The sequence below is a fragment of the Rhinoraja longicauda genome, chromosome 28, assembly GCF_053455715.1.
Source record: "Rhinoraja longicauda isolate Sanriku21f chromosome 28, sRhiLon1.1, whole genome shotgun sequence".
Taxonomy (NCBI): domain Eukaryota; kingdom Metazoa; phylum Chordata; class Chondrichthyes; order Rajiformes; family Arhynchobatidae; genus Rhinoraja; species Rhinoraja longicauda.
The window spans coordinates 26,678,340-26,693,175 of NC_135980.1; the positions used below are offsets into that span (position 1 = coordinate 26,678,340).

At 50.8% G+C, this 14,836-nt stretch overlaps 1 protein-coding gene across 1 annotated transcript in view; it reads left to right on the forward strand.

Moving 5' to 3' along the window:
• LOC144607213 (cytokine receptor-like factor 1) overlaps positions 1-14,836 on the forward strand; it is a 38,906-nt gene that overhangs the window by 16,648 nt on the left and 7,422 nt on the right. Inside the window, exons 5-8 of the mRNA XM_078423893.1 lie at positions 6,310-6,588; positions 7,508-7,637; positions 8,926-9,095; positions 10,005-10,162. Of these exons, the coding sequence (XP_078280019.1) occupies positions 6,310-6,588; positions 7,508-7,637; positions 8,926-9,095; positions 10,005-10,162 (737 nt within the window). The remainder of the gene's footprint in view (positions 1-6,309; positions 6,589-7,507; positions 7,638-8,925; positions 9,096-10,004; positions 10,163-14,836) is intronic.

Sequence of the window (14,836 nt, forward strand, 5' to 3'; positions counted from 1 at the left end):
CCCTTCCCCTGCCCCCCTTCCCCTTACCCCCCTTCCCCTTACCCCACCTTCCCCTTACCCCCTTCCCATTACCCCCTTCCCCCATTCCCCTTACCCCCTTCCCCTTACCCCCTTCCCCTTACCCCACCTTCCCCTTACCCCCTTCCCATTACCCCCTTCCCCCCATTCCCCTTACCCCCCTTCCCCTTACCCCCCTTCCCCTTACCCCCTCTTCCCCTAACCCCACCTTCCAATTACCCCCTTCCCCTTACCCCCCTTCCCCTTACCCCCTTCCCCTAACCCCACCTTCCCCTTACCCCCTTCCCCTTACCCCTCTTCCCCTAACCCCACCTTCCCCTTACCCCCTTCCCCTTACCCCCCTTCCCATTACCCCCTTCCCCCTTACCCCCCCTTCCCTTACCCCCTTACCCTTACCCCTCTTCCCCTAACCCCACCTTCCCCTTACCCCCTTCCCCTTACCCCCTCTTCCCCTAACCCCACCTTCCCCTTACCCCCTTTCCCTTACCCCACCTTCCCCTTACCCCCTTCCCCTTACCCCCTTCCCATTACCCCCTTCCCCCCATTCCCCTTACCCCCCCTTCCCCTTACCCTTACCCCCCTTCCCCTTCCCTCCATTCCCCTTACCCCCCCTTCCCCTTCCCCCTTCCCTTTAAACCCCCTTCCCCTTACCCCTTCCCCTTACCCCCCTTCCTCTTACCCCTTCCCCTTCCCCTTCCCATTACCCCCTTCCCCCCATTCCCCTTACCCCCTTCCCCTTACCCCTTCCCATTACCCCCTTCCCCCCATTCCCCTTACCCCACCTTCCCCCTTACCCCCCTTCCCCTTACCCCTTCCCCTTACCCCCCTTCCCCTTACCCCCCTTCCCCTTACCCCCCTTCCCCTTACCCCCCCTTCCCCTTACCCCTTCCCATTACCCCCTTCCCCCCATTCCCCTTACCCCACCTTCCCCTTACCCCTTCCCCTTACCCCCCTTCCCCTTACCCCTTCCCCTTACCCCCATTCCCCTTCTATCCCTTCCTCTAGCTTCACATCCCAATCCTCTCCTCAACTTACACCCCATTTGCCTCCTTTTCTATCTCTAGCCTTTGCCCACCCATCTGCCAAACGAACCCCCTTCTCACCTGCATCCACCTCGGGGCGGCACGGTGGCGCAGCGGTAGAGTTGCTGCCCCACAGCGCCAGAGACCCGGGTTGGATCCTGACCACGGGCGCTGTCTGTACGGAGTTTGTACTTTCTCCCCGTGACCGCGTGGGTTCTCTCCGGGAGCTCCAGTTTCCTCCCACATTCGAAATACGTGCAGGTTTGTAGCTCAATGAATGGGCTTCTGACCATTGTCCCTCGTGTAGGATGGGACTAGTGTACGGGGATCGCTGGACTCTGTGATTCCATGCTGTATCTCTAAAGTAAACTAAACTAAACTTGCCAGGCGTTGTCCACCCTCCCCTCCACCTACTCCAATCTTTTTGCAGAAGGGTTGCGGCCCAAAACTCCGCCTATCCATTTCCTCCAGAGATGCTGCCTGACCCGCTGAGTTCCTCCAGCAGTTTGTGTCTTGCTCATGATACCAGCATCTGCAGTTCCTTGTATCTCCAACCATTGGCACACCTTGGCTCTGGCAGTGATGCCAGTGTACCATCTCACCAAGTCTCTGCCAACAACACCTCCCCAAGTTCGGACACAAGGAACGCAACCCCAATGGACCAGTGGAGCTTTATTGTCAAACGTGCAAAGTGCCAAACGCACCGTGAAATTATTTTCTTGCTAACACACTAATTCTATCTTACAAAATGCTGGAGTAACTCAGCAGGACAGGCAGCATCTCTGGAGAGAAGGAATGGGTGACGTTTCGGGTCGAGACCCTTCTTCAGACCCTACTTCAGACCTGAAGAAGGGTCTCGACCCGAAACGTCACCCATTCCTTCTCTCCTGAGATGCTGCCTGACCTGCTGAGTTACTCCAGCATTTTGTGAATAAATACCTTCGATTTGTTCCAGCATCTGCAGTTATTTTCTTACAATTCTATCTTACACACTAGTTTAGTTTCGTTTACTAAACAACTGTATAGCAATAGCACTAGTATTTGGGTGCACATTTCTTACAGAAGCCAATTAACCCACAAACCTGAGATAGACACAAAAAGCTGGAGTAACTCAGCGGGACAGGCAGCATCTCTGGAGAGAAAAGGACGACATTTCGGGTCGGGACCCTTCTTCAGGTCTGAAGTAGGGTCTGAAGAAGGGTCTCGACCCGAAACGTCACCCATTCCTTCTCTCCAGAGATGCTGCCTGTCCCGCTGAGTTACTCCAGCTTTTTGTGTCCATCTCCGGTTTAAATCAGCATCTGCAGTTCCTACTTACACAACCTACAGATCTGCACGCCTTTGGGATATTGGAAGAAACCGGAACACCCGGAGAAAGCCCACTCGGTCACTGGGAGAACGTACAAGCTCTGTTCAGACAGCGCCCGTAGTCAAGATCGAACCCAGGCCACTGGCGCTGTATGGCAGCAAATCTGCCCGCTCCGCCATTGGATCTATGTTCTTGTATGCTTTGTCAAGTGCCTGTCTAAACGCCTCTTAAACAACCATCAGTGATCTTGGATATATTATAGTGTAAGAAAATAACTGCAGATGCTGGTACAAATCGAAGTTATTTATTCACAAAAATGCTGGAGTAACTCAGCGGGTCAGGCAGCATCTCAGGAGAGAAGGAATGGGTGACGTTTCGGGTCGAGACCCTTCAAATAAAGGATATATTATACTTAGTCCCCTGACCCAAATCACTGATATACTTCCCAACCTCCCCATCCCTGCAGCACATCACTGGTCTACACAGCAGGTAGACACAAAGTGCTGGAGTAACTCAGCGGGTCAGGCAGCATCCCTGGAGAGAAGGAATCGGTGACGTTTCGGGACCTTTGTTCCCAAGAGGCGGCACGGTGGCGCAGCGGTAGAGTTGCTGCCTTACAGCGAATGCAGCGCCGGAGACTCAGGTTCGATCCTGACTACGGGCGCCATCTGTACGGAGTTTGTACGTTCTCCCCGTGACCTGCGTGGGTTTTCTCTGAGATCTTCGGTTTCCTCCCACACTCCAAAGACGTACAGGTATGTAGGTTAATTGACTAGGTAAATGTAAAAATTGTCCCTAGTGTGTGTAGGATAGTGTTAATGTGCAGGGATCACTGGGCGGTGCGGACTCGATGGGCCGAAGGGCCTGTTTCCGCATTGTATCTCTCTAAACAAAAAAGGTTCCTGTCTCGTGTTACAGATGCCGGAATGACAGCGGTATGTCAGGAGACAAGACAGGAGAGAGGGACCTCATGAAGTTGGCTGCACTGAATTCCATAGGGGCCATTTTGAAGGGTTAACATAGAAACATAGAAATTAAATGCAGGAGGAGGCCATTCGGCTCTTCGAGCCAGCACCGCCATTCAATATGATCATGGCTGATCATCCAAAATCAGTACCCCGTTCCTGCTTTCTCCCCATACCCCTTGATTCCCTTAGCCCCAAGAGCTAAATCTAACTCTCTCTTGAAACCATTCAGTAAATTAGTCTCCACCGCCTTCTGTGGCAGAGAATTCCACAGATTCACAACTCTCTGGGTGAAGACGTTTTTTCCTCATCTCAGACCTAAATGGCCCACCTACCCCTTAGTTTAAGAATAAGGGATAGGCCATTTAGGACTGTTAAATATGTAGGGGGGGAAAAAACTGCAGATGCTGGTTTAAATCTAAGGTAAACACAAAATGCTGGAGTAACTCAGCGGGTCAGGCAGCTTCTCTGGAGAGAAGTAACGGTTGATGGCATCCATTGTCTCTTGTATCTTCTTATGGCTTGTGGCCATCACTTCCGAAGAGTCCACCAGGGACTATACTGGAAGAATCCTACACCCACAATTTTTAACACTATCCTACACCCTCTAGGGACAATTAAAAAAAAAAAATTACCAAGCCAATTAACCTGCAAAGCGTGGGAGGAAACCAAAGATCTTGGAGAAACCCCACGCAGGTCACGGGGAGAGCGTACAAACTCCATACGGACAGCGCCCGTGGTCAGGATCGAACCCAGGTCTCCGGGCAGCAACTCTACCATAGCACCACCGTGACTCATCTCTCCAGAGATGCTGCCTGACCCGTCGAGTTACTCCAGCGTTTTGCGTCTACCTAGGACTGTTAAATGGTGGGCAACAACAGAACCAGAACCAGTGTGGCCCATTGACATTTCTCTGGAGCACTTTCCCCGTCAAATGATTTGTTCAATCCATTTACAGCTTGAATTACAAATAGGAGACCTGTGGAATTCAAAAGGCGTATAGAGTTTCAGCCCCCACCACACCACCACACCAACACTCCCCACCACCACACCACCACCACCCCACCACACCACCACCACACCCCACCACACCACCACCACACCCCACCACACCACCACCACACCCCACCACACCCCACCACACCACCCCCACCACCACACCACCACCACACCCCACCACACCACCCCCACCACCACACCACCACACACCATCACACCCCACCAAACCCCCACCACTCCCCACCCACCACACCACCACACCACCCCACCACCACCCCACCACACTCCCCACCCACCCCACCACACTCCCCACCACACTCCCCACCCACCACCCCCCATCACCCCCCCCCCCCCACCACCCCCCCCACCCCAAGCTCCTTGCAGCTGGGATCTCAGCCAAACCTGAGTTTTCGGATAATCTTCAAACTACTTGGGCCCCTTTGTGCGATTAGTGGCTTGGCTGCGCTCATGAAAGGGATGAGCAAGAAGAAAAAACCCCACAAAACACGGGGGGATGAAAAGTAGAGCGGAGTGAGGTAAATAACTCTCGCCGAGAGCAAAGGAGAAGAATGCGGCCGGGCGAGAAAAAGAAATGATTTAGACAACTCTCCAAAGAGAGAAGGTGATGAAAGGAGGGTTTAGTGCCCCCCGCCCCCGAGGCTGGGCGCTACCTTGTTCTCTTGTGGAGACTGTTGATGGCTGTCACGGCCCTTGTTGTTTTTGATTAGTGTTTTCTTCAGGGCTAAGTGCGGATCCGCGCCGACCTGCCAACTGTCGCACGGCCTGGAATGTTCTGGAAACAAGGCGCACCTTTGCTTTGCGTCAAGGGTGCTGGGGGGGGGGATGTTTCTCCCACACTCCAAAGACGTACAGATTTGTAGGTTAATTGGCTCGGTGTGTGTGTAAACTGTCCCTAGTGTGTGTAGGATAATGTGTGGGGATCGCTGGTCGGCGCGGACTTGATGGGCCGAAGGGCCTGTTTCTGCACTGTAAATCTCTAAACTAAACTAAACTAAAAAAGATGCTGCCTGACCCACTGTGGAATTACTCCAGCTTTCCATCATAATAATCATAATCATGTAGGAAAATAACTGCAGATGCTGGTACAAATCGAAGGTATTTATTTCACAAAATGCTGGAGTAACTCAGCGGGTCAGGCAGCATCTCAGGAGAGAAGGAACGGATGACGTTTCGGGTCGAGTCTGAAGAAGGGTCTCGACCCAAAACGTCACCCATTCCTTCTCTCCTGAGATGCTGCCTGACCCGCTGAGTTACTCCAGCATTTTGCGACACCATAATCATAATCATACTTTATTAGCCGAGTATGTTTTGCAACGTACGAGCAACTTCATTTGCCGTACAGTCACGCCAATAGACAATAGGTGCAGGAGGAGGCCATTCGGCCCTTCGAGCCAGCACCGCCATTCAATGTGATCATGGCTGATCATTCTCAATCAGTACCCCGTTCCCGCCTTCTCCCCATATCCCCTGACTCCACTATCCATAAGAGCTCTATCCAGCTCTCTCTTGAATGCATTCAGAGAATTGGCCTCCATTGCCTTCTGAGGCAGAGAATTCCACAGATTTACAACTCTCTGACTGAAAACGTTTTTCCTCATCTCCGTTCTAAATGGCCTACCCCTTATTCTTAAACTATGGCCCCTTGTTCTGGACTCCCCCAACATTGGGAACATGTTTCCTGCCTCTAACGTGTCCAACCCCTTAATAATCTTATACGTTTCGATAAGATCTCCTCTCATCCTTCTAAATTCCAATGAAAAGTAACAGGCCACACAAAATACATTTTAACACGAACATCCACCTCAGTGACTCCTCCACATTCCTCACTGTGATGCAAGGCGAAAAAACGCAGGCCCTTCTTTGTCCTCCAGCGGTCGGGCCTTGCTCGTCGGGGCGATCCAGCTCCTGCATCGGCGGGGGGGCGGATGTGTCCATCCCGGGTTTAAGGCCGTGTTTCCGCTCCTTCCCATTCCAGCGCTCGGAGTGATCGTTCCCCAGGATCCAGTTCTGACCATCGGCTCTTCGTTGACGGCCATGTGCGTGGTCAGCCCAGAGTCACGCATGGACTCCCGGGACCTCTACTGGACGCTGAATGGCCAGAGACTTCGCTGGGAGCTGTACACGGTGGTGAACAACACCGCGCTGATGGTGACCGTCCGTGGGCTGAATGGGTCACAGCAGCAGTCTGGAGACAACCTGGTGTGTCACCGGTCAGACGGAAGGATCCTGGCCGGCTCCTGCATCTACGTTGGCCGTAAGTATTCCTCACTAACGTTAGACTTCAGAGATACGACGCAGAAGCTGGCCCTTCAGCCCATCAGGTCCGTGCCGACCAGCAAGGGTTACACGCGTTATGGGGAGGAGGGGGTGGAGAGGGAAAGATAGATCAGCCATGATTGGATGGCGGAGTAGACTTGAAGGTCCGAATGGCCTAATTCTGCTCCTAGAACTCATGAACCTATGAACTCATGAACCCGGTACACCAGCACAATCCTACACTATCCTAAACATGTTACAAATTTACCAAGGCCAATTAACCTACAAACCTGCACGACTTTGGAGTGTGGGAGGAAACTGGAGCACCCGGGTGAAAAACCACGCGGTCACGGGGAGATCGTAGAAACTCCATACAGACAGCATCCGTAGTTGGGATCGAACCCGGGTCTCTGGCGCTGTGAGGCAGCAGGACTACCGCCGTGCCACAGTGCCGCCCACTAACGTCACCTTAAAGGAGATCTCAAGAAGGTGCTTAGTAAAGTGCGTGGGGTCTTGCGATTCATAAACAGTGGCTTGGAGTACAAAATGGCGGAGAAGACTTGATAGGCCGAATGGCCTAATTCTGCTCCTATCACATATGGCCTTATCATATCATCATCATCATCATATATATACAGCCGGAAACAGGCCTTTTCGGCCCACCAAGTCCGTGCCGCCCAGCGATCCCCGCACATTAACACTATCCTACACCCACTAGGGACAATTTTTACATTTACCCAGCCAATTAACCTACAAACCTGTACGTCTTTGGAGTGTGGGAGGAAACTGAAGATCTCGGAGAAAACCCACGCAGGTCACGGGGAGAACGTACAAACTCCTTATGGCACAAGAAATGAGTTAAGATGCATTTGGGTGGCATCTCAGTGTGTGGCTGGTTTCACCTCTTCCTTGTACAGTTCCCCCAGAGAAACCGACCAACATCACCTGCTGGTCCAAGAACACCAAGGACCTGACTTGTCAATGGAGCCCAGGGAGCCGAGGAGAGAGCTTCCTTCGCACAAAGTACACGCTAAAGTACAAGCTGCGGTGAGTTAATACATTCCTTTAGTTTGAAGGTAGACACAAAACGCTGGAGTCACTCAGCGGGTCAGGTAGCATCTCGGGAGAGAAGGAATGGGTGTCAGTCTGAAGATGGGTCTCGACCTGCCACCCATTCCTTCTCTCCCGAGATGCTGCTGCCTGTCCCGCTAGAGATACTCCAGCTTTTTGCCTCTATCTTCGGGCTAAACTATCATGATATATTAAATGAACCTGGCTGCATTCTCACGTTGCAACAGCTTAAGATTTTAAAAGTATTTAACATGACAGGTGGAGAGAAACATTTTCAGCTGGTGGGCGAATCAAGAGCCAGAGGATATCGGTTTAAGGTGAAGGGGGGGAAAGATTTATTAGGAACCTGAGGGGCAACTTATATTACACAAAGGCCTGTGGAGATATGAAATGAGCTGTAGGAGGAAGTAATTGAGGCAGGTGTGATCACATTTAAGAAACATTTTGAGAGGTATATGGATAGGATAGGTTTAGAGGGATATGGGCCAAATGCAGGCAGGTGGGACTAGTGTAGATGGGGCTTGTAGGACGGTGTGGGCAAGTTGGGCCGAAGGGCCTGTTTCCATGCTGTGTCTGCATGACTCACTTCCTCTTGTCTACAACTATTAGAGCTAAGAGTATTAATATTGTTCGACGAGATGGAAAATCAAGATGTCAGGAGTGCACCAGGGCAGAACGGTGGCGTGGTGGTAGAATTACTGACTTATAACGCCAGACACCCGGGTTCCATCCTGAATATGGGCGCTTGTCTGTACGGAGTTTGTACGTTCTACCCGTGACCTGCGCGGGTTTTCTCCGAGATCTTCGGTTTCCTCCCACACTCCAAAGACGTGCAGGTTTGTAGGTTAATTGGCTGGGTGTAAATGTAAAATTGTCCCTGTATGTGTAGGGTGGCGTTAGTGTGCGGGGATCACTGGTCGGTGCGGACTCGATGGGCCGAAGGGCCTGTTTCCGCGCTGTACCTGAACTAAACTAGTTTCTGAAGTTTCACCCAGAGAGTTGTGAATTTGTGGAATTCTCTGCCACAGAGGGCAGTGGAGGCCGAATCACTGGATGGATTTAAGAGAGAGTTAGATAGAGCTCTAGGGGGGCTAGCGGAATCAAGGGATATGGGGGAGAAGGCAGGCACGGGTTACTGATCGTGGATGATCAGCCGTGATCACAATGAATGGCGGTGCTGGCTCGAAGGGACGAATGGCCTCCTCCTGCACCCATTTTCTATGTTTCTATGTTTCTAAACTCAAATAAACATTGCTTCGCCCAGGTGGTACGGCAAAGAGAATGAATGCCAGGACATGGGCACGGCCGGGCCGAACTCTTGCTACATCCCCAAGGACCTGGCTCTCTTCACTCCATACGAGATCTGGGTTGAGGCCTCCAACAAACTGGGCTCAGCAGCCTCTGACATTGTCTCCCTGGACATTCTGGATGTGGGTGAGTGCCTTTGTGGGCATTGATGCCCTCACCTTCCGTTGCCAGCAAACACCAAAATATAAATGATCATTGAGGTAGTGCAGTGGCACAGCATAACTTCAGAAGTTCCAGGAGCAGAATCAGGCCATTCGGCCCATCAAGTCCACTCCGCCATTCAATCACGGCTGATCTATCTCTCCCTCTCAACCCCATTCTCCTGCCTTCTCCCCACAACCCCTGACACCCAATCTAATCACGAATCTGCCAACCTGCACCTTAAAAATAACCTGAGCAGGAAGGAACTGCAGATGCTGGTTTACACCAAAGATAGACAGAGAATGCTGGAGTGACTCAGAGGGTCAGGCAGCCCATCTGGATAAAAGGAATGGGTGACGTTTCGAGTCGAGACCCTTCTTCAGACTCCAAAAACAACCAATGGCTTGGCCCCCACAGCCCTCTGTGGCAATGAATTCCACAGATTGACCACCCTCGGACTAAAGTGTCCACGCTGTTTCTCTAAAACCTAAAGAGCTCAGTGTGGGTGTGAGACACAGTGGAGGTCACGGTGGCACAGCGGTAGAGTTGCTGCCTTACAGCGAATGCAGCGCCGCAGACCCGGGTTCGATCCCGACTACGGGCGCCGTCTATACGGAGTTTGTACGTTCTCCCCGTGACCTGGGTGGGTTTTCTCCGAGATCTTCGGTTTCCTCCCACAGTCCAAAGACGTGCGGGTTTGTGGGTTAATTGGCTTGGTGTATGTGTAAATTGTTTCTAGAGTGTGTGCAGGATAGTGTTAGTGTTAGTGCGCGTGGAATCGCAGGTCGGCACGGACTCGGTGGGCCGAGGGACCTGCTTCCGCGCGCGCTGTGTCTCTAAACTGAAACAAAAGCACTGACGGTTGGTTGTGCCTGACGCTTGGTCTTTTGGCAGTCACCACTGATGCCCCCTCTGACGTCCAGGTGAATCGTGTCGGGGATCTGGAGGACCAGCTCAGCGTCTGCTGGAGCTCGCCGCCTGCTCTGAAAGACTTTCTCTTCCAGGCCAAATACCAGATCCGTTACCGCGTGGAGGACAGCACGGAGTGGAAGGTAACCTCCATCTCCCGCACCACGCCACCCTCATTTACCCTGGAAGGGGTGATGATTTGAGGTGTCCTTATCTTCCAGCTCCACTACCTGCAGTTACCAACACACAGGAAGGAAGGAACTTCACAGAAACATAGAAAATAGGTGCAGGAGTAGGCCATTCGGCCCTTCGAGCCAGCACCGCCATTCAATATGATCATGGCCGATCATCCAAAATCAGTACCCCGTTCCTGCTTTCTCCCCCTACCCCTTGATTCCGTTAAACCCAAGAAATAAATCTAACTCTCTCTTGAAAACATCCAGTGAATTGGCCTCCACTGCCCTCTGCGGCAGAGAATTCCACAGATTCACAACCCTCTGGGTGAAAAAGTTTTTCCTCATCTCAATCCTAAATGGCTTACCCCTTATTCTTACACAGTGACCACTGGTTCTGGACTCCCCCAACATTGGAAACATTTTTCCTGCATCTAGCCTGTCCAATCCCTTAAGAATTTAATATGTTTCTGTCAGATCCCCTCTCATCCTTCCAGTGAATACAAGCCCAGTTGATGCATTCTTTATGTGTCCTTATCTTCAAAGAAGTCCTTCAGCTCCACAATCTGCTGTTACCAACACACAGCTGTAGGAAGGAACTGCAGATGCTGGTTTACACCAAATATAAACACACATGGCGGGGGGGGAGGGTGTTATTTGGAGGTTAGGTAAAATTGGAGAGTTCAATTCTATCGGGCGGTGGCGCAGCAGTAGAGTTGCTGCCTTACAGAGCTTGCAGCACCGCAGACCCAGGTTCGATCCTGACTACGGGCGCTGTCTGTACGGAGTTTGTACGTTCTCCCCGTGACCTGCGTGGGTTTACTCCGAGATCTTCGGTTTCCTCCCACACTCCAAAGACGCACAGGTATGTAGGTAAATTGGCTTGGTATAAATGTAAAAATTGTCCCTAGTGTGTGTAGGATAGTGTTAATGTGCGGGGATCGCTGGTCGGCGCGGACCCGGTGGGCCGAAGGGCCTGTTTCCGCGCTGTATCTCTAAACTAAACAATGTTCGTATCGTTAGTTTGTGAACTACCCAAGTGGAATATAGCTGCTGTTGCATTCCTCGCTACATTTGCTCAGAGATACAGCGCGGACACAGGCCCTTTCGGCCCACTGGACCCGCGCCGACCAGCGATCCCCGCATATTAACACCACCCACTAGGGACAATTTTCACATTTACCAAGCCAATTAACCTACACACCAGTACGCCTTTGGAGTGTGGAAGGAAACCGAAGATGTCGGAGAAAACCCACGCAGGTCACGGGGAGAACGTACAAACTCCATACAGACAGCACCCGTAGTCAGGATCGAACCCGGATCATCGGCGCTGCATTCGCTGTAAGGCAGCAACTCTACCACTGCGCCACCGTGATCGTCCAATTTGTGTGTGCGTGTGCGTGTGTGCACTTGTGCAGGGATATTAGATGAAGTCAGGAAGGAATAATGATGTTAGTTGTGGGCCAAAGGCTCCTTCACATCCCACGCTTGCACACAAAGAAGAGATGCCTTGTAATATGAGTATCAGGCAGAGTTGGCTTTGAGCATCGAGGGAGGAGCAGGTATTAGTGTGAGTGACGATGGAATCCTGGGCCAAGAGAAAGATCAATGGATCGCACAGGATTACACAGGGACGATGGCAGGGAAACAGGCCATTAGTGTTTATACTCAAATCCTCTCAGCCCCTTCTCTTCTCAAAAGCTTTCAGCCTGTAACTCTCTGATCTCTCCTCCCTCAGAAGATTGAGCAGCCTCTCCTCAAGTGCGTGTACATTATTCAGGGTTAAACATCCCTCTCACTCGACGCACGGACTAAAGAGAACTAATGAGAACTAAGAGCTAGGAGGGTCCCGGCCTGGGGGGGCCGCCGAGAACTAAGGAGGGGCCCGGAGAAGGTAGAGGGACCAACATGACTCTAATTAGAAGACAGACACAAAATGCTGGAGCATCTCAGCGGGTCAGGCAGCATCTCTGGATAGAAGGAATGTGGCCACTCTTTTGTTTACGATGTGTACTGTGTGCAAAAAAGTAAAGAGTTTTACAGTACAGGTGCACCCCAGGTTACATAGACATAGACATAGAAAATAGGTGCAGGAGTAGGCCATTCGGCCCTTCGAGCCTGCACTGCCATTCAATATGATCATGGCTGATCATCCAACTCAGTATCCCGTTACGATGGTTCCTCTTGCGATAGTTTGACTTTGCGATGGTGTAAACAGCAGTGACCGTAGCGAACTGCCGCTCACTCCCGGCCACGAGATCGCGTGCATTACATTGCAGTTCCACTTACAATACTTTCGGTTTCCGATGGGTTTCTCGGAACGGAACCCCATCGGAAGCCTGTACCTCAGTACACGTGACAATAAAAATACCCTTGAATCACTGGATAAAGTCGTTTCTTTTGAAGTTTCCACTGGATTTCTTGGTGACTCTGTTGGAATTGATGGTAGTTCCCAAAATGCTGGAGTAACTCGGCAGGTCAGGCGGCATCTCAGGAGAGAAGGAATGGGTGACGTTTCGGGTCGAGACCCTGATGGCTTCCAGTTGCGTTCATCAGTCAGAGTATTGAGTATCGAAGTTGGGAAGTTATGTTACGGCCGTATAAGACATCAGTCGTACAGCCACGTTTATAGTATTGTGTTCAGATCAAGGTCACCCTGTCATAGGGGAGATGTTGCTAAGCTGGAAAGGGTGCGGAGACGATGTACGAGGATGTTGCCAGGACTCGAGTGCCTGGGCTACAGGGAGAGATTACGCGGGATAGTTTATTCTTTGGAGCGCAGGAAGATGAGGGGGTGATCTTCTTCATGTGTATAAGATCATGAGAGGAGAAGCTCGGGTAAATGCACAGTCTTTTATCCAGAGTAGGGGTATCAAGAACCAGAAGACATAGGTTTCAGATGAGGCGGGGGAGCGGGGGAATGATTTACTGTATTAATTTATTTTTTGTGTTAAATTTTTTTTTTTTCTGTTCTGTTTTGTAGTTTAGCACAATCCGCAGGCGTTGCCACTTTCATTTCAATGAACATCTTGTATATGTATGTGACAAATAAACGTGACTTGACTTGACTTGACTTGATTTAATAGGAACCTGAGGGGCAACTTTTTCACACAATGGGTGGTGGGTATATGGAACGAGCTGCCGGAGGAGGTAAGTTGAGGCAGGTACGATCACAACATTTAAAACATATTTGGACAGGTACACGGATGGGATAGGTTTAGAGGGATTTGGGTCAAACGAAAGCAGGTGGGACTAGTGTAGATGGGGGCATGTTGGTGTGGGCAGGTTCTGTCAAAGGGCCTGTTGCAAAGCTGTATGACTAGTACGGTACAGTATGGGTGTCAGAGGTTATGGGGAGAAGGCAGGAGAATGGGGTTAGGAGGGAGAGATGGATTAGCCATGATTAGATCATGGCAGAGTAGATTTGATGGGCCGAATGGCCTAATTCTACTCTTATTCCTTTTTGACCTTATAACTCCATGAACCAGAAGTAGAAATATTTTCCCTGCAACCAACCTGTCTCTAACTTTCATAACTTTAAAGACCTACTCGGTCATTCTGTCTTCTTTATTCAAGGGGGGAAAGAGACTCAGGTCTGTCAGATTTGACCACTTCAGGCTCCACTTGAGCTAGACGATGCTGGAACTGGAAGATGCTGTTCTGCCACACTGGGCAGTTCTACAAATTAGTTCAGTTTATTTTAGAGATACAGCGCGGAAACAGGCCCTTCGGCCCACCGAGTCCGCGCCGACCACAATCCCCGCACACTAACACTATCCTACACACACTGGGGACAATTTGCAATTATACCAAGCCAATTAACCTACAAACGTGTACACACTTTGGAGTGTGGGAAGAAACCAACAGATGGTCAAAATTGGATCCTGGGGAACGATCACTCCGAGCGCTGGAATGGGAAGGAGCAGAAACACGGCCTTAAACCCGGGATAGACACATCCCCATATAAGATTATTAAGGGGTTGGACACGTTAGAGGCAGGAAACATGTTCCCAATGTTGGGGGAGTCCAGAACCAGGGGCCACAGTTTAAGAATAAGGGGTAGGCCATTTCGAACTGAGATGAGGAAAAACTTTTTCAGTCAGAGAGTTGTGAATCTATGGAATTCTCTGCCTCAGAAGGCAGTGGAGGCCAATTCTCTGAATGCATTCAAGAGAGAGAGCTAGATGGAGCTCTTAAGGATAGCGGAGTCAGGGGGTATGGGGAGAAGGCAGGAACGGGGTACTGATTGTGAATGATCAGCCATGATCACATTGAATGGTGGTGCTGGCTCGAAGGGCCGAATGGCCTCCTCCTGCACCCATTGTCTATTGCCTACTGTCTATAATTAGATGTGGACTGATCTGCAACTTAACTTAAACTACCTATTTTGTTTCCATTGGACATGAATACCCTTGACATCTGATCACAGTTTTCAGATTTTCCATCGGTGATCATCTTTTTTTCATGGTGATTCCCAGCTTTCCACTGCCCAAGGGAATGAACCCCTGACAGTATCTCTGAATAAGGCTTTGCTTTCATTTTACGTCACTTTGTTCTGACCTCCCAGGGAACACTGGAGAAAATAGAAGGTATTTATTTCACAAAATGCTGGAGTAACTCAGCGGGACAGGCAGCATCTCAGGA